This window comes from Microtus pennsylvanicus, chromosome 12 (genome assembly GCF_037038515.1).
Source record: "Microtus pennsylvanicus isolate mMicPen1 chromosome 12, mMicPen1.hap1, whole genome shotgun sequence".
NCBI lineage: Eukaryota > Metazoa > Chordata > Mammalia > Rodentia > Cricetidae > Microtus > Microtus pennsylvanicus.
In genome coordinates, this window is record NC_134590.1 from 92,354,412 (window position 1) to 92,373,230 (window position 18,819).

At 55.1% G+C, this 18,819-nt stretch overlaps 1 protein-coding gene across 3 annotated transcripts in view; it reads left to right on the plus strand.

Moving 5' to 3' along the window:
- The first annotated feature begins 7,936 nt into the window (after positions 1 to 7,936).
- Positions 7,937 to 18,819, plus strand: part of Dpp9 (dipeptidyl peptidase 9) — a 30,760-nt gene continuing 19,877 nt past the window's right edge. Inside the window, exons 1-3 of one of the 3 annotated variants that reach the window (XM_075942636.1) lie at positions 7,937 to 8,026; positions 9,284 to 9,336; positions 15,007 to 15,260. In XM_075942636.1, coding sequence (XP_075798751.1) covers positions 15,038 to 15,260 — 223 coding nt within the window. In that variant the 5' untranslated portion in view covers positions 7,937 to 8,026; positions 9,284 to 9,336; positions 15,007 to 15,037. Of the gene's footprint in view, positions 8,027 to 8,144; positions 9,101 to 9,283; positions 9,337 to 15,006; positions 15,261 to 18,819 lie in introns of those variants that run through there. The other 2 variants (XR_012907215.1, XM_075942635.1) reach the window with 2 other exon arrangements.

Genomic DNA, 18,819 nt, shown 5'->3' on the forward strand with positions numbered 1-18,819 from the left:
TGACCTTCCACTGCTGATCCTCCTGCCTCAGTCTCCCGAGTGCTGGGATGGCGTGTGTGAACCACATGCCCAGTTTCCGTGATGCTGGTGATGGGACCCAGGGTTCTGTGCTTGCTGGATGAGAGTTCTACCCACTGGGCTTCAGCCCAAACCTCCCTGTTTAACAGTGGATCCTCCCAGGCCCATCATTCCTTCTTTTATAATTTTTATTTTACATCTTCCTTTTTTCCTGTGTGCACACAGTGTGCCATGGTACAAGGTGGAGGGCAGAACACAGGTTAAGGGAGTCTTTCTCTCTGTTCACCTTGTGGGTTCCAGGGATTGAACTCACATCATCAGCCCACTTACCCTCTGAGCCATCTCTCTGGCCCTCAGATGTCTCCTAAATTGCTGGAGGCTGGCTACCGCGGTCCCCACTCCTCGCTGGCTCCTCCTCGGCCTCTCAGCACTGTTGGGATAACAACTATTGTGCCTGCTCTGTGTCCGCAGCGATCCTGGGCTGAGCCGGTCTCCTTCGGTCCCTTCTCTGCTTCTCCTTGTTGTCAATACCACCCAGGACAGGCTCCACTCCCTGCCTTTTTTTTTTTTAAAGATTTTATTTATTATGTATACAACATTCGTTCCATGTGTGCCTGCAGGCCAGAAGAGGACACCAGATCTCATTACAGATGGTTGTGAGCCACCATGTGGTTGCTGGGAATTGAATTCAGGACCTCTGAGCCATCTCTCCAGACCCTTCTTTCTTTTTCTTTTCAAGACAGGGTTTTTCTGTGTAGCCCTGCCTGGAATGGAGCTCACTGTGTAGGCCAGGCTGGCCTCCAACAGAGACCTGCGTGCTCTTGCTTCTCAGTGTTGGGATTAAAGGTGTGTGCCACCACTGCCCAGCTGCTGGCCTTGAACTCCCAGAGATCTGCCTACCTCTGCCTCCTGGGTGCTGGGCATGTCCCACCACCGTCCGGCTGATTTACTTATTTGTAAATTGATTTATTATTTGTGTGTATGGTGGTCAAAGGTCAAACTTGGCGTTTGCCTCTATTGCTTTCTTTCGTTTTTCCTGTTGGTGTTGATTTGGAGTCTCACTGGGTAGCTCGTACTGATCTGGAACTCACAAGGCTTCTCCTGTTAATCATGTGGCCACCATGCCCAGCTCTGCCTTGTACTGGACATCTCCCTGGGCCTGCAGCTGGCCAATCCAGCTCAGCCCCAGTGCACCAGCTCCCCAGCACTGGGGTCAGACATAACAAACCAGCACCATTGCCTACTTTTTACATGGGTGCCGGGGGGTCTGAAATCAGGTTCTCAGGCTTGGTGGAACACACCTGTCCCACTGAGCTAGCTCGCTGGCCCTTCAGGTTGGACCCAGTAGTGAAGGGTGATGTGGACCTGTAGTTAAATCATTGTGGGGGCTGGGGGTTGGGGTTGGAGTGCCACAGTTGTGAGATTCCATTTGAGGATGCTCAGCTGTATTGGTCAGTGCAGAGACACAGTGTCTCCCAAGACAGCCTGTCTCCTCAGAGAAACAATTCCAGGAAAGAGAGACTGCAGGAATGCATAGCTCCCTGAAGCTGCGTCAAGCTCCTCATTCCCAAGCCCCTTACAGGCCCCTATAAAGGGTCAAGGCTGGCAGCATTTCGTCCTCTCAGACACCCCACATTTCCTGTGAGAGAGAGGCTGCCCCTGGCTGTGTGTGCAACCAACACAGGGTCATCTGTAAGGATCTCTCTGGTCTCGTTCCTACCTCCATCTCTTTCACCTCAGAAATTTGACAAGGTTGGAGCGTGGAGGTGATCAAAGACCTGGAACCCCAGGCTCCCTGCGTGCCAGGTGAGGGAGCTACCACTGGGACCCAGGGCTCCCTGCATGCCAGGTGAGCGCGCCACCACTGAGCTGCAGCCTCAGCCTTCACAGCGCTCTAAATCATGGGTGGAAATTGGTAGTTCCACAGCCACTTCATCCTATGAAGATGCAGAGCACAGAGATGTTAGGTTTATTTCCTAAAGACACACAGCTCTGAGGAAGCAGAAGAGGAGCTCTAACACTAGTGCATGTTGGGTATGTGTGGCCCAGCTCTGCGTTTTCTCTCTCTGACCCTAGGAAAAGCACCTCCTTCCATGGCATTTTTAACTGGCCCATGAGGTTTGATTTCTCTTTTCTTCGTTGGGCTGGGACCTCTTTCTGGGTTTTGTTAGGTGGCTGGACACCTCCATCTCTGTATCTTTCTTCCTCACTGCCATTTCTTTGATCTGACAGGCCCCCATCTCTCCCTAGAGCTTTCTCTCCTGCTCATTCCTTCTGCACGTCCTACCTCTACCCCTCCCCTCCCCTATGGCTTCCATCTTACCTCCTTTCCCACTTTTCTCTCCCTGTCTGGGTCAAGGATCCTCTGCAGACTCCTTTCTCATCTGACCTTTTTAGATTCCCCTGCCTATGGGATCTGGCCCCACCTTGTCTCATTGGGAATGAGGAGGTCTAAGCTGAGAAAGGAGACAAGGGGAAGGGGAGGAGCCAGGGGAAGAGAGGCAGGGCCAGCAAAGGGGGCGGGGTCAAAGGGGCAGAGTCAGCCAAAGAGGGGAGGAGCCAGAGGCTGTGGTTCCCCACACATATTTTGAGGCTCTGGACTGGGGAGAGAGGACCTTGCATGACCACATTGACCACATTTTTCTTGGAAGAGCTGGTGTTTTGTTTTATTTGTGGCCCAGACTGGCCTATAACTCACAGCCATGCTCTTGCCTCAGCCTCTGGAGGGATGGAATGACTGGTGTATAGTCACTGTAGAGTCCTGGTAGGCTCTGTTGCCATGATAAACACCATGACTGAAAGCAGCTTGGGCAAGGAAGACCTTATTTCAGCGCAAACTCTCCAGCCCCATGCAATCACTGGAGGAAGTCAGGAACTCACACAGGGCTGAACCCGGAGGCAGGAACTGGTGCAGAGGCAATAGAAGGTGCTACTCAGTGGCTTGCTCCCCATATCTTGCTCGACCTGCTTTCTTATAGAACCCAGGACCACCAGTCCAAGGATGGCACCACCCACCGTGGGCTGGACCCTCCCCATCAATCGTCTATCAAGAAAATGCTCCACAGGACGAAGTGATGGGGGTGTTTTCTCAACTGAAGTTCCTTCTTCCATGTGACGGTGTGTCAAATTAACAAACAAGACAAACAAACAATAACAAAGAGCTCTCACCTGAGAAGCAGATATATCTGAATTAAGAACAACACAACTAGATTTTGTTTGGGGCTTTAATCAAAGACTTGAGTTGCCCACACACCCACCTAGAACTTTCTGAAGATAACGTCCTTGCTGACCATGCTAGTGGCAGCTGGTGCCATGTCCTGGCCACACTACAGCCCCTTCGGGCTGAGAGATGGGACCATGGGACTACAGATGAATGGGGGTTGCAGTGCTTGCAGGCTGTGGTCTGTGTGTCCCAACAATGGCCATCTTGTGCCAGAAGGGCCAAGAATCCACTCATGCTCAGTCCTCCAGGCCAGATGTCTCAGTGGACCCATCTAGAGCTCTAGAGGGCTGCCTACAGAAGGCTCTAACACCAGGAAAGGAATGCCCCTGTCTCAGGACGAACCTGTTCTTACAGAATGTGAGGTGTGGCTGGGTCTTCCCAGTTCAAATATCTGCTGAAGATAATACTTCCGGCCGGGCGGTGGTGGCGCATGCCTTTAATCCCAGCACTAGGGAGGCAGAGGCAGGCGGATCTCTGTGAGTTCTAGGCCAGCCTGGTTTACAAGAGCTAGTGCCAGGACAGGCACTAGCTCCAAAGCCACAGAGAAACCCTGTCTCGAAAAAACCAAAAAAAAAAAAAAGATAATACTTCCGCTAGGTGGCTAGGCCTGGTGGTGTTGCCTTTAGGCCCGGCACTCAGGAGGCAGAGGCAGGCAGATCTCTGTGAGTTCAAGGCCAGCCAGGTCTACAGAGTGAGTTCCAGGACAGCCAGAATGGCTACACAGAGAAACCCTTCTTGAAAAACAAAACAAGAAAATGAAAAAAGAAAAGAGGGCCGGGCGGTGGTGGCGCATGCCTTTAATCCCAGCACTCGGGAGGCAGAGGCAGGCGGATCTCTGTGAGTTTGAGACCAGCCTGGTCTACAAGAGCTAGTTCCAGGACCGGTTCCAAAACCACAGAGAAACCCTGTCTCAAAGAAGAAGAAGAAGAAGAAGAAGAAGAAGAAGAAGAAGAAGAAGAAGAAGAAGAAGAAGAAGAAGAAGAAGAAGAAGAAGAAAGAAAGAAAAGAGGAAATCCTTCAAAGTAGCGCATGCTGGCTGGGGTTTTCACTGATTCCAGATGCATCAAGCTGACAGCCAAAATAACCATCAGGTGCTCCATACAGCAGAGATTTGAGGCACCATCCTCCTCTGGTCACAGGGGCTATCCTAGGGTATCCCCTACCCTGGCTCCTTATAGCTTTTCTGGGAATTCTGTTTAATTTTTTTCCAGACAAGTTCTCACTAGTGGCTGTCCTATGTAAACTAGTCCAGCCTCAAACTCACAGAGATCTGCCTGCCTTTGCCTACCGAGTGCTGGGATTTACGGTGTGCATCACCATACAGTGAAGGGCTCTCTCCATCTTATTTTTTGAGACAGGGTCTCTCACAAACCTGGAACTCACTGATTTAGCTGGACTGGCTGCAGTAGCCTGAGCTGTGTCCTGCCCAGCATTGGGGTCACGGACAGACACCAGGGTGCCTGGGTTTTGCTGGGTACTGAAGTTCCAACCTTAGGTCCTCACCACACTTGGGAGCAAGCCCTTTGCCCGTGGAGCCCTCCTGACGCCCTCATAGTTTTCTGGTTTCTTTTATTTGTTTGTTTGCTTTCAAGGCAGGGTTTCTCTGTGCAGCCCTGGCTGTCCTGGAGCTCACTCTGTAGGCAAGGCCGGCTCGAACTCAGAGATCTGCTTGCCTCTGCCTCCCTGATGCTGAGATTAAAGGTGCGTGCTTCCCACTAATCAAGAACCTGTTTTTTTTTTTAAAAAAATGGAAGGGAGGAAAGAGAGAGAGAGAGAGAGAGAGAGAGAGAGAGAGAGAGAGAGAGATTGAGAGAGAAAGTAAAGAGAAGAGAAAATTCAACAGAGGGTTAGAGGCATCTACAAACAAGTCTTACTACCTGAGTTCGATTCCTGGACACTCACCTGAAGGTAAGGTTGAACTGACTCCTTCAGGTTGTCTCTTGACCTCCACACGTACACTGTGATACACGTGCCTCCCTCCATGATAAATAAATAAAATTTAACATCAACAAAAAAGACCCCTCCTTTCCTTTCTCCACTGGTAGACTCAGGGGCCCGCAGGGCTGGACCCGTGAACCTGATACACCCCCCTTCCCCGAGCTCTGAGAGGCCCATGGGCTCAGGGTGCGCAGGGCCGTGAGCTTGACTCTCGAACATTTCTGCAGAGCCCCTTGGCTGTGTCAGCAGTGGGTCTTCGAAGTTGGAGGCTGAGCTCTGGAACCTTCCTCTGTCTCCTAGTTCCTGGGCTGGCCGTTGGGGTGGGGTAAGGTTTATTTTGTTCTGGGTTCCAGCCCTGTGCCCCGCGGAACACTGGTCCAGGGGCGGGGTCTCAGGAAGGGAGGAGGGAGGAGGAGGGACAACAGCGACGTGGCGGGGCTCCCCTTACACAGGGCCCACCCCTCACCCCACCCACCTGGGCCAGAGCCAGGGAGGGGCTGACCAGACAGTGAAGGCCTTTGAGACTTTCCCGGGCATCCCACTGTTCCCTCGCCCACAGGACCCACGTGCCTTTCTTCCTAATCTTACTTTCTGAATTTGAGGCTCCCCAGAGTGGATCCAAGACCCGGAGGCCCAGCTGGCGTCCCTCTATTGCCTGTTCCTTCCATCTCTACCCGTGTCCCTCCCTACCTCTTCCCTATTTCTGTCTCCAAGCATCCCATCTCCCCCCCAACCCCCCCCCCCCCCGCTCCCCGACACTGTGCTGAATTTAGGGGATTCTTACTGCAAGTTGGGAGTGCAGACAGCTCTCCCTGAGCCTGGCCCCCTGGGAGCCCCATGTAAGGCAGCCCCCCCAGCTCTCTACTGAACCCTGAAAGTGCTTCTAGCTGGGGGAATGACCCGGGTCAACTTTTTACCCTCTTCAAGTCCCAGAGAAGGAGGCTTAGACTGCCCCTTCTGTCTTCAGCAGTGCATGGTTGTGCCAAGGTCCAACTTCTGATCCTACTGCCTCCACCTCTGAGTGCAGGAGCTGACCCCTGACCGAGGAGAACCCCCCCCCCCCCATTCCTCATCGCACTTTCATTTGAAGTTCAGACTGAGGCTGGGGCTTGCTGTCAGTGCTGACCCAGCGTGCACCAGGCCCTGGCCTCTCTTCCCAGATCCACATTAAGGACACGAGGTGGTACAAACCTGTCACCCCAGCACTGGGGAGGTGGAGGCAGACGGTCAAGATGAAGTCTGGGCTAACCTGTACTACAGGAGACCCTGCTCTCCTAAGGCATGTGTGAGTGAGGAGGGGACTACTGAGTCCTGGGACAGGAGCAGAGAGGAGCAGATGGCTCTGGCTGGGGAAGAGGAGGGAGAGCAGCTAGGCCCTGGCCATGTCCTGCAATTGTGTAACAAATGGTGTCTCTAGGGAGGGTTCCTGGAAAGGGAAGTGGGTTGCAACATCTTGTTCAAAATGTAACCCTCAGGATGTCCAGGCAACTAGTTAGCTATCCAGGAAGCTGAGTAAGAATTACGGAGGGACACATTAACAATGGGGGATGCCGAATCACCAAACAGTGGCTGCCTTTCCAGAGGAACGCAGTTACAACAGCTTCTGGGCAAAGTGACTTTATACAAAAGCTCTTTAGGGACTGGAGGGAGATGGCTCGGCAAGGAGGGAGTTCAGTTCCCAGCACCCACAGGGCTGACTCCAGAGGCTCCTTCACCCTTTTCTGCCACACTTAAGTGGTGCAGACTCAGACAAAAATTGAAACGGGGGTGGGGGAGTTCTAGGTAGAGGCAGGAGGATCTCTGAGACTTCAAAGCCAGCCTGATATATGTGAAGAGGTCCGGTTCGGCAGGGGCTGGTAGTGAGCTCCTGTCTCAAAAACGAAGAGAAATAAAAGCGTAAAGCTCAAAGCTGGGGATGCAGTTTGGGCAGAGTTCTTGCCTCCAGTGAGAGGCCCTGGGTTTCACACTCCACAGTTTGGAGCCGTGGGGATAAGCTACCCGGTGTTGCTCCAAACTACAAAAGCCTTGGTGATATATGTGTTGGCATGTCCTTTGGAGTTATTTTGGAGTCAAGTCGATTAATTTTAGTATACTACTTTTAAATAGGGTTTCGCTTTCATCACCTGAACCACCTTGCCCGTTCAAGCAAATTAACCCAGTTTCCAGTCACAATCCTGGCTCCATACTTTTGTCCTCTTTCTCGTTTCTGTATTTTGGGGATTTTTATTTTAAGGGTCTTGTTTTTGAGACACGATCTTACTCCGCAGCTCAGTCTGGCCTGGAACTCCTGACAGTCCTCCTGCCTCAGCTCCCTGAGGGCTGGCGTGAGCAACCGCGGCTAGCTTTGTGTAAGGTTTGTTTTGTTTAATGAAATTCTGAAAGTTGACGTTCAAGGAAACAAAAAAGGTGAAATTGAAAAGAAACATCTTAACAGACGCGTTAGCCGGGTACCGAATGAGGCCCAACAGCTTGGAAGGCAGAGCCACTGCGGCCGTCGCCCGCCTGTTTCCCTTTCTCCCTCGGGGTCACGGCAGGGTCCGGTTGGCCGACAGGAACCGGTGCAGGGTGTCCGCCCTGCTCCTCCCCGGGTTCCGGGACGCCCCCCCCCCCCTCGAGCCTCGCGGATGTTGGTTCCGCCCTGACGTCTTCCAATCAGAAGCCGCCGCTCCCACAGCTCAACTTCCGGGTCAAAGGAGGCACAGCCGGCGGGTCCCCGGTGTCCGCCGCCTTCGCTGTCCCCCCGCGCCCTCCACTTCCGGGCCCTCGTCCGGGGCATGGAGCGTCGCGCGTGAGGCGCCGCCGGCCCCGGGGACCCCCTGCCCAGCTCGTCCTCCGCGCCGCGCCCCGGTGAGCAGCGCCTGGCCCCGGCTCGCCGCCTCCCGCCCCGGCCGGCGCCGTCCGCCAGCCTCGGCGCCGCGCGCCCTGTCCTCGTCGTCCCCGCTGCCCCGATCGCCGCGCTTCGCCCGTTCCGGGCCGCGCCCAGGAGCTGCTGCCGCACCGCTGCTGAGACGCCGCCGCCAGCTTCATCGCAGCGCGCGGCTCAGCCCGGCGTCCGCGCAGCCTTCGCCAGCCTCCGCCAGCCTCGTCTCTCCAACCCCCTTCTCGGCCTCTTCCCCTCTCCCCCAGCCTGATCCCCTCAAGCCTCATCCTCTCGCATCTTGATCTCCCCAAGCCGGATCCCCGCAAGCTTGATCCCTTTCAAACCTGATTCCCCTCTCAGCTTGATCCCTCCAGCCTGATCCCCAAACCTTGATCCCCGTAACTTGTTCCCTCAAGGCCTGATATTCCAAGCTGACTCTCTTTTCAAGCCTGATAACCCCAAAGCTTGATATCCCCAGCATGAAGCTCTTCAAATGACCCTACCAGCCTGACTCCTCCAAGCCTGATAACCCCCGCCCCTAGCTTGATTCTCCCAGGCCTGATCCCTTACTCAGCCCTTCTGCCTCAGTTTCCACATTGTTCCATGCCGAGCTTGATACTCTCCCAGACTCAAGTTATATCCCCTTTCTCCCCCTGATTAGCTTGAACCCCCCAGTCTTCAGCTTCGGGTTTCAATCCCTGCATCTTCAGCTCCACCCTCAGGGTCCAGGCTTTAGTCCCGCCCCATCCCCTCCCCATCCACGCTATAGTCCAGCCTTCTATCCCAGTGGCCTCTTGCTGCCTCCCACCCAGGCTCCCTTGGGAACCCCCTGGGCAGTCACCAACCTGCTTTCGAGGAGCTGGGACTGGTGCCCAGGAGGTGTGGACCACAGTCGCCAGTTCCCCGCTGGGTCCTGGGGAGACCAGGCACTGAGAGACACGTCTCTTCCAAGTGCAACCCAGGGCATGCTGGCAGCCCCGAGGGGCTGGGAGGCTCAGTTAGAGTCTAACCAGGTAGATAGGGTTAGACCGCACAGGCGGAGACTCCCTCCCGCATGGAAAGTGAGTGAGAAGCCAAGCACTTCACTGGCCCCTCCATCCTCACCGGCCCCACCTCACCGGTCCTCACCAACTGCTCCATCCTTGCCAGCCCCTCATCCTCACCAACCCCCATCTTCACCAATCCCTCCATCCTTGCCAGCTTTTCCCGTCTGCCCACCTTAACGCCACATTTGTTCTGTCAAGGTTCGTGCCCCGCGCCTGCAGCTGCCATGGAAGCTACTGGGACCCTTTAGAAGGTCAGTTATGTTGGGATTGGGCAGTGAGGCAGGCTCTGGGGTGGGCTGGGGCATTCAGGTCTGCTTGCTCTGAAATGCAGGGATTGAAAGGATGTGGCTTTGTGTCTGGCTCTGGGGTCAGTGACCTGAGGCCATGGCTGCCGCCGCAATGGTCCACACATCTGACATTCTCCTCTGCATTCCTCTCTCCGGTTGCCCTCCAAGGGCTCCAGGGGGACAAAGGGAGGGTAGTGAGTAGGCTGGGTTTGGGAGAGGTGTGGCCACCCCTCCCCAGCTCATCTGACACAGTACCCAGCACTTGGGCTTCAGTCACTCTGGTGGGGGTTTTTTTGTTTTTGTTTTTTTGTTTTTTGTTTTTTTTTTGGTTTTTTCGAGGCAGGGTTTCTCTGTGGTTTTGGAGCCTGTCCTGGAACTAGCTCTTGTAGACCAGGCTGGTCTCGAACTCACAGAGATCCGCCTGCCTCTGCCTCCCGAGTGCTGGGATTAAAGGCGTGCGCCACCACCGCCCGGCTTGGTGGTTTTTTTTTAAGTGGCTCATCCCTCTGACGGCTGTCATTATGAAAATGTCTTGGGTGTGCATCCCCATTAATCTTTACCATAGCCCCAGGTATAGGTATTATAGTTCCAGCTTATAACTTTAGGAGACTGAGACCCAGGGAGGTTTGTGGCTTCTTTAGGGTCACACGGCACAGATGTGGGTAGGCTGGGGTTTGAACTCTTCTTCCTCTGACATAGGACCCCTGCTTTTCAGCACTGGGCAGGGAATACTGGCCAGACCTTCATTCTGTATCTAGGTGGCATCAAGCATCAGGAAGGCTGTTAGACTCTTCTGGGAGGAGTGGTGGCAGCTGGGTGGGACTGGGACAGGGATCCAGAGGGTGACTGTCCGTCCCTTGAGGACATTAGCATGGGTTGCTCTCTGTAAGACATCCTGTGCCCTGCAAGGGGCTGAGCATCATTCAGCCCTCCATCCACTCCTGGGCATGTGACCCCAGACATCTGGGGTCCTCAGTTGGTAGTCACCACCTTCAGACCATGATGTCCCTCCAAGTAAGTTCTCCTAGGCAGCTGTCATGTGGAACAAACAGCCGATAGGAGAGACCATACCCACATACCCACAGTTCCCTGGACTGGAAGCTGGGGGTTCCTATCTTAGGGGAGTGGGTATAACAGAACCCATCCATTCTGTGAGCTCAGACCCCCCCCCCAGAAGATGTGTAGACAAACAGAAAAAGGTGTATTTGGGCTCAGTTTGGAGTGAAGGTATAGAGTGCAGGTGATGGTGACCTTGGGTGCTGAAGTACCCCAGAGGCGGGAGGGTTCTCGGACTTCTGAACCGCAGAAACCCAGCCCACAAAAGAGATAGGTTGCTGTTGCTTGGGACCCAGTGAGACACTTGGCATGGGATGTCCCCGGTACTCAATGCTCTTCTGAAGGCAGAGGTGAACTCCTGACCTTGCAGTCCCCCACCATAGGCCCCACTGCCTGTCAGTGGGTCAGCGTCAAAGGTCAAGTTGCATCAGGATTAGGAGGAAGGAGAAGGTGGGGGAGGCCAGGGTGGGGCAGAGGTGGGGCTCTGACAGTCAGTTCAGCAACTCTCTGCACCTGCTCCCCCTGTGCTGGTGCCCAAGGTGTCAGTAGGGGTGGACCCTAGACTGGGTCATTCCGGGTTGTACATCCTCTCACTCTAAGGTGTTGTACAGTGACCGGGACTCGATTCTTCCTCTGCTTCCTTCATTTCCTCCATCTCCTCCATCCTGTCTGTCCTCTCCCTCTTCCATCTCCATCTCCTCCAGCTCTTCTTTCATTTCCTCCTTCCTCTCCTCTCTCAACAGTATCTTCCACCCTAATTCATGCCAGTCACAGGTATCCGCAGACCTGGACACAAGTCTGCTGGGACAGATCCATCAAGTGTGAGAGCCCTGGCTCATCAAGTGCTTAACGGTGGTGTCCCCAAAACGTGCCTTCCTTTCTGGGGGACATGGCACAAACCATTTAGCTTCACTGCCTCGGTTTTCCCATCCCCATCATGAATGTGGCCTCAGAAGTGGCTCTGAGTCACAGCACACATCAGATGTATGCAGCAGGGACCTGGGTGGCAGGAGGAAGCAAGGAGGGGGTCTGGAGTGGGGCCTCCCAAGGTACAAGGTCTGGCATGGTGGTCCTTACATGTGTGGTTCCTGCAGCTGTGGTCCCCGTGGCTGGTTACTGAATATAAGCCCAGGCTCAAGATCGACCCTGTGAGACCTTGGATGCCAAAGTGCTGGGAGTCCAAAGTTGGGACAGCTCGGGTGGGACACAGGTCCTGTATCTTTGGACTTCCTCTTCTCGTCTTCCACGGTGGAGCATTAGCGAGTTGCCCCCTTCTATGTTGCTGTCTCCCCACTTAACTCCCCAGTACTGCCAGCTTTGGTTTCTTCTGTGCCTTCTTCCCTCCCCCAGGCTGTCTCTGAGGTCTAAAGCAGAAAGTCAGGCACATAGGGCTGCTGCTTCCTACCCCTGGGAAGTAAGCCATCAGAACCTCAGCCTTGACCATGGCCCCAAGCTTTAGACCTTGTCTCTGGTGGCTTTACAGGCTGTGAAGGCGACATGCCGATGGCGGGAGGAAAGCGTAGGTGTCGGGGTTAAGTGGCTTGGCATTGATTTCATCCCCAGCTGTGTAAACTGTTGAGCAGGAACTGTGGGCAGGCTGATGCAGGTGGAGGCCTTGCCATCCCGTGTTTACTCCCCAGCCCCTCTTTGGGCCCCCATTTTGCATCTGGACAGCGGAGAAGTCAAGCGACACTGTCAGCCCCAGGCCTCAGCCCAGCTTGAGTATGCGCTGAGAGGTTCTAGAGTGCATCCAAAGCTCCTGGTATCTCATTTCATGTCGCATCTCTGCGGGCAGATCTTTGCAGCCTGGGCCCTCTGCGGTGACTCAAGGCAAGAGGCCCTCCTAGGTCCTCTTCTGCACGGGTGTGACTGGTCTCTAAGAGGGCCTGAAGGGTCCTCTTCTAGGAATCCACAGATTTGCGTTTCCTGCTTGAACAAGGCTTGAACTGGGCTGGCCCAGTCTAGAGGTACTTGAAGCAGTCAGTGGCATTCCCCTGGCTCAGGTTTCTGGCTTGCTGCCGGCAGCCTCTCGCTTGTCGCTGCCCTTGGCTCCCACTACCCTGGGGATGAACTGCAGCTCTGGGAATCCCTGGTTTTCTCTGGGATGCTTGACCTAGGGCCTCGAGGACATCTGTGGTCACTAGTCTGCACTGTGAGAGCGTCTCGTGAGCAGCTGCCACGGCAGTGCCTTCGGGAGAGGGAGAGCACGCGGTTCCTTGTGTCTCCCTGCCAAGAACACTGAGCCTACTACTTGGGAGGATTTGCTCCACCCTGAGACTTCCCTCAGTGTGGCAGAGGAGCCTGGGCTAGGGAGCCCCTGTCTCCTGGCTCTACCCTCTGGCCTCAGTTTCCCCACCTGTACAATGGGTTCCCATAAGAGTGAAATGATGTCGACAGGCTTGACTCTCACAGTGATGTCTTTGCCTTCTTTCCTGCATTTTTCACAGCAGCCTGGGACCTCACTCCTGTCCTCGTGGGGGCCTTTTCGCTGGTTTGGTGTTTCACGTTTTCTGCTGTCATTGATTATTGTCTGTGAACGGACGTGTGGGTTTGCGTGTCCTGAGGAAGCTCTGGAGGTGGCTTTGTGAAGTCATTTCTCTCTCTCCACTTTTAAGTGGTTCTGGGGTAGAAGTCAGGTTGCAAATCCTCTCTCAGCCATCTTGCATGCTTTCTTCTGGTTTTGGTTTTGAGATATTGTCACCCTGTGACCTGGATGAACTTGCCATCTTCCTGCCTTGGCGTCCTGGGCACTGGGGTCATAGATGTGTGCCACCGCCACCGCACCAGGCTCTGTGGGTGTCTTTGTTTGTTGGAGACAGGATCTCCCTGTGCAGCCTTCCTAGGTCCACCCCAGTTGCACATGGGCCCCTCCACCCTCCCACCCCACAGTCCTTACCCTTGTGTGGTGGCACCTTCAATTCCCACTTCCTGCTGGTGCTGGGAGGCTCCACCGCAGGAGCTTCCGGAGCCCTCAGAGGATCTCAGCCCCTGGAGCTCCCCCCAGCCACTCTGGCATGCCCAGAACTGGGTCACTGTGGCTGGCTGGGTGTTTAGATTTCTTTAAAGCAAATATTTGCCGGGTTGGTCCAGGTTTGCTCTGACAGAGCTGAGCCCAGTGGCTGTGAGGAGCAGGGAGCTGCTGGAAGGTGGCCAGTTCCAGAATGGACAAGAGGGACAGCGGGGTGGCCTGGGGGATGCTCACCGGGATGGTGTCAGTGTGAAGGCCCCTGCAGGTGTCCCCTGTGCACAGTGACACCTGGAAGCTCCAAGTCTTTGCTCTTGTCACTGATGTCCATAGGGTACTGAGTCCCACAGCCAAGGAGAGGTGCAAGTGGAACAGACACTCACCAAGTAACCATCGCAAAGATGCCTGAGGGAAAGGACAGCCCCGTGGGAAGGGAAAACTGTCGCGACCATCTCAGGATGGCGGCATGAGAAGCTTCCTAAGGACCTGTTTTATGCTTAGTCAACCTTTAATCCCAGCACTCAGGGGCAGAGGCAGGCGGATCTCTGGGAGTTAGCTGTCAGCCTGGGCTATAGAGCAAGTTCCAGGACAGCTGTGACTGTGACAGAGAAACCCTGTCTCAAAAAACAAAACAAGGGGGCTGGAGAGATGGCTCAGAGGTTAAGAGCATTGCCTGCTCTTCCAAAGGTCCTGAGTTCAATTCCCAGCAACCACATGGTGGCTCACAACCATCTGTGATGAGGTCTGGTGCCCTTTTCTGGCCAGCAGGCATACACACAGACAGAATATTGTATACATAATAAATAAATATAAAAAACAAAACAAAACAAAATAAGAGCTTAGTCAACCTAAAAAAGAAAAGGAAGTGCATACCAGAAAGGATGGCATGTACCCTGGGACAGATGCGAAAGAGTCGCCCAGCCGGGCGATGGTGGCGCACGCCTTTAATCCCAGCACTCGGGAGGCAGAGGCAGGTGGATCTCTGTGAGTTTGAGACCAGCCTGGTCTACAGAGCTAGTTCCAGGACAGACTCCAAAGCCACAGAGAAATCCTGTCTCGAAAAACCAAAAAAAAAAAAAAAAAAAAAAAAAAGAGTCGCCCAGTCTGAGTAAGGAATGGTTTCTCTAGGCAGGTTATGAAGAGGGGGTGTTGAAGAACCTGGAAGATATGGGCCCTTGAACACCAAAAAATGCTGGATTTTTGTTGTGTGCTTAGAGTCCTGAGTTCCTGTTTTAGTCAAGCATCTACCACTGACCGCGCTCCCAGCCCTTCAAAGGGAGGATTCTAGGTGGAGCTCCACCCTGAACCACACCTTACCTCTCATGGGGCGGGGTTCTAGGCAGGGCCCCCCTCAATGGGGGGGGGGCGGTTCTAGCGAGGAGCTCCACCCTCAACCACACCCCCTCACTGGGGGATTCTAGGCGGGGCTCCACCCTGAAGAGTTTCAGATGAATGAGTGGTGTGGATCTAGGTTGGAGTCCCGCTTAACTCAGCAGAACCTTGGTTTTCCTGAGGATTGCTTGAAAAAGTTGCAATAACTTGATCTGGAAACATCCATCGTGAGGGCAGCTTGTCAGGAAGACACCCAATCTCACACACGTGTCCCTCCACAGCTTCTCGCTGCCGTCACAGGAGTCCCCGAGGATGTCCGGCGGGGTCTCCCCAGCTGAGCAGGTGGCGGCAGGCGACATGGACGACGCGGCAGCGCGCTTCTGTGTACAGAAGCACTCCTGGGACGGGCTGCGCAGCATCATCCACGGCAGCCGCAAGTCATCGGGCCTCATTATCAGCAAGGCCCCCCATGACTTCCAGTTCGTGCAGAAGCCTGATGAGTCTGGCCCCCACTCCCACCGCCTCTACTACCTGGGTAAGCTGACTGTCCGCTCTGCCCTTTGCCGTCAGGCCTGGGGTGCTAAGAGGTTTCAGAAGCGACTAGCCTGAGTCAGGCAATGTTAGTCCACTTCCCGGGTCAGCCATGCAGGTGACAGTTCAGGACTGGCCAGGTGGCCCTGAGTCTAGAAACTGCTCCTAGCTGGGCCACTTCCCAGGTGCTGGCTGGGCAGGGCTTTCTGGGTAAATAGGATGGAACTCAGATCCCCGTGGGAAGGTCACATGCTGTTCTGTCCAGTAGGAGCTCACCGTGTGGTGCTGTGTCAGGACAGGTTCTGAGGCTCAGAGATTGGCACCATCTCTGTGTAGTGTGCCATGGGCTAGCCGCGGAGCTTGGCTCACCGTCCTGCCACAGGACCCAGAGGCACCTACTCCCGGCCCAGCTGTTGGCAAGCTGTGCTCCCACTGGGCCAGCAGCGCCTGGGGTTTGACCCCTCAGGCTTTCCATAGCTTCTGTAGACAGGCCTATACCCAGCTCATAGACAGGAAGTGCCTGCACCCAGTCCCAGCTCACAGACAGGAAGTGTCCGTGAGAAACAGACACTGCCCTACTAGGTAGGCCTAAAAGGCCTATAGAGCTAGAAGAGAGAACCCTCTGGAAATCAGCTGGACTTGTTTGCTCACAAACAGCGTGCCTCCTGGCTGTTGACTAGTGGCCAGCTGGGCCACCAGTGGGCGTCCTAGGCTTCGCACATGCCCACTCTGTGGTGGCCTCCCCGGTGTCACAGCCTCAGACATTGCCCAGGATTCCTGGGGGTTGGTGTCACCTCCCGTTGAGAAACACTTTTTAGGATAGGTGACTCTGGTCATCCTCCAGGCCAGTCCTGTTGCTGCTGTTATGGTTGCCTTGGTCCCCGAGACTGTGCCTGTATATGTCTGGGTCTCAGCATTTGAATGAACGAATGACTGGACATTGTCACCTGCCCACTGCTGACTGTACATGGATGACAGGAGACAAGGTGGACCCGGGTGGCCGTGCTCCTCCCACTGTCTCCATACTTCCCCTTCAGAGCCGTCCCAGGAGGGAGTCCCACGGACTCTTGCAAATCACCACTGTCAGTGCAGTGAGGGGAAACAAGCCGGCTGAGGCTGCCAGACTGCCGAGTGACCCACAGCAGCCATGGCACATGGCACGTTCCCACAGAGGAGAGCCGTACCAGGGACACTGCTTCCTCCCCTGAGGTCCCGCTCCCTTCAGTGCTGGCTCCTCCCACTTGTTGCGTAGTCTGTCTTTGGAGAGTTAGCCCCAGCCTGCAGCTTCTGATGGGAAGATGGCAGCCAGACTACTTTCCTACCGGAGCTCCGGGCAGGATCTTCCTGTCTCTTCCAGCTTGTGAAATGTACTGCATCCATCAGCTTGTGGCCGCGTCTCTCCCACCTCTGCCTCCGTGATCATCTGACTGACTTCTCTGTCTGAGGTTTCCCTTCCCTGGTCTTCTGAGGGTGTGGTGGCTAGAGAGTGTTACTGCAGCCGCAGCCACAGCTGCGGAGCCCTGGCTCAGTAAAGGCGGTGACTGGGGTTCAGGCCCAGAGCACAGCTCGCTCTCTCCAGACCTCTCGGCTTTCCAGGACCATGAGAAAGGACAGAACCCTCTGAGGTTTCAGCCACAAAGTGCACCTGGTACCAGGAGCCTGGGGATGGCCCAGAGAGCCAGGATTCAAAGCCACCAGCCCCAGGATGAGGTGCTTGTACCCCAGAGCCTCAGGAGCCCATGACTTTGGCTCCAGTCCACCTGTAACAGGGCCCATGCTGGCACCTCAGGTCTCCTGTCTTCCTACCAGCAGAAGAAATTGACCCTCTAGCTCCAGGGTCCTGGGAGAAGAAATCTAATTGGCTCAGCCTGGGTTCCATGAACCCTTCACTCTGACTCCCGTGGCCTCTCCAGGAGGACTATGTGCCTTGTTTGCTTGGGTGGGCAGGGGCTAGAGCTTGTAGGGTGTCTGGAGAAGGAATCTGATTTGCTTAGCTAGCCTTCTCAGTCATCTTGTCTGGCCTGGGGGCGGGGGGGGGCGGTCCCTGGGTTTCTGGGGAAAGGAATGGGATTGGCCCAGGTGGTGGTCATTCACGCGTGGCCTCTTGGTGTGTGTCTGGACTGGGGTGCAGTGTCCTCAGGGTTTAACTCAGGGTGCCGGGGGTCTTCATGGGGCTGGAGGGCCACAGATGAGTGCATAGTGAAGGCAGAGCCTGGACACATGCAGAGGAGCCCAGAACTCTGTGAGCATAGCGGCTTCTCTCCAGCCAGCCCTGTCTCATCAGCTGCTACCCGACAGCCCTGGGTTTGGGTCACCTCCTGGTTCCTCTGAGTCCTTTATACCATGTCTTTCTGCCAGGTGTCAGCCACGATTAGGTAGGTGCACGCGGAGACCCTAGTTGATGCTCCCCTGTTGCCTGAAGAGTGTGGCCTGACCCAGCCATTCCCAAGCACCTCTGTGTCCTCATAGGCCCAGGTTTACTATGTGGGACATGACCTCTGTGAGGGATGGGCTGAGCCCTGAGGGGATGCACTGGCCCTGGCTATCAGCCCATCCCGTTGCCAACAGCTACTCTGTGTAGCAGTGAGGCCTCAGGGCCTAAAGAGACCTGGACTCTCGGCTTCTGTCTTGGGTTCAGCTTGGTCCCTGCCAGGCCTGTCAAGGCCACGCTCCTTGGTGACTAGAGTCAGTGTGGGTGTGTGCCCGGAGTACCTGCCATGCCTGGGGCTGGGCAGGGTGTGTGTGTGTGAAGGCAGAGCCAATAGGTGAGGCTGCCGTGGCAAAGCCAGGGTGTCCCCAGTCAGCCCCACCCTTGCTGTCAATGCTAGGCATTGTGGGCTGTGGTGCCAGCACCAGAGGCCTGAGGCCTGTCCAGGAATGTACTGGCTCGGGATGTTGGTGTAATTGCTTGTTAATCAGCTGTGGAAGGTGGCGGCTCTAATGTCCTTGGCACAGACTCGCCTTGGACTTGCTGTTGGGAAGCCTCGAGCACAGCAGACTAGTTCTGGGGAGCAGCTGCCCCCAGGCAGGACTGAGGCACAGCTCACACCTCAGACGCCCCCCTCCCTACACTTCTTCATTGTTGGTGTGTGAGAGGTCAGAGACACCGTATGGGTTCCAGGGCTCAAACATAGGTTGCCAGTCTTGGTGGCAAGTCCCGGTATCCACCAAGCCTCTCACTGGCCTGTGTCATATTCCCAATAGTGCACACCTTTAGTCCCAGCACTCAGGAGAGGTAGGTGCATCTCTGAGTTCAAGGCCAGTCTGAGCCACACAGCAAGTTCCAGAAAAGTGACCCTGTCTCAGGAAATCAGACAGTTTGGCAGCTATAGAAGTGGAGCAAGGCAGAGGTCATGTGTCCCACAAATCACCGTAAGAAGCACCGTGTTCTGGGGCTACCAAGCACCCTGCATGCTGCTGGACTGCTCGGGACTCTGGAGCACCAGCCCTGGTCCCCAGGCTTCTTGACCAGAGGGGGGAAGTTGAAGCACGCTGGAACTGGTCGCTTGCCGCTGACCGCATACCTGATGCTGACAGTACTATTACCTGGGGCAATCCCATGG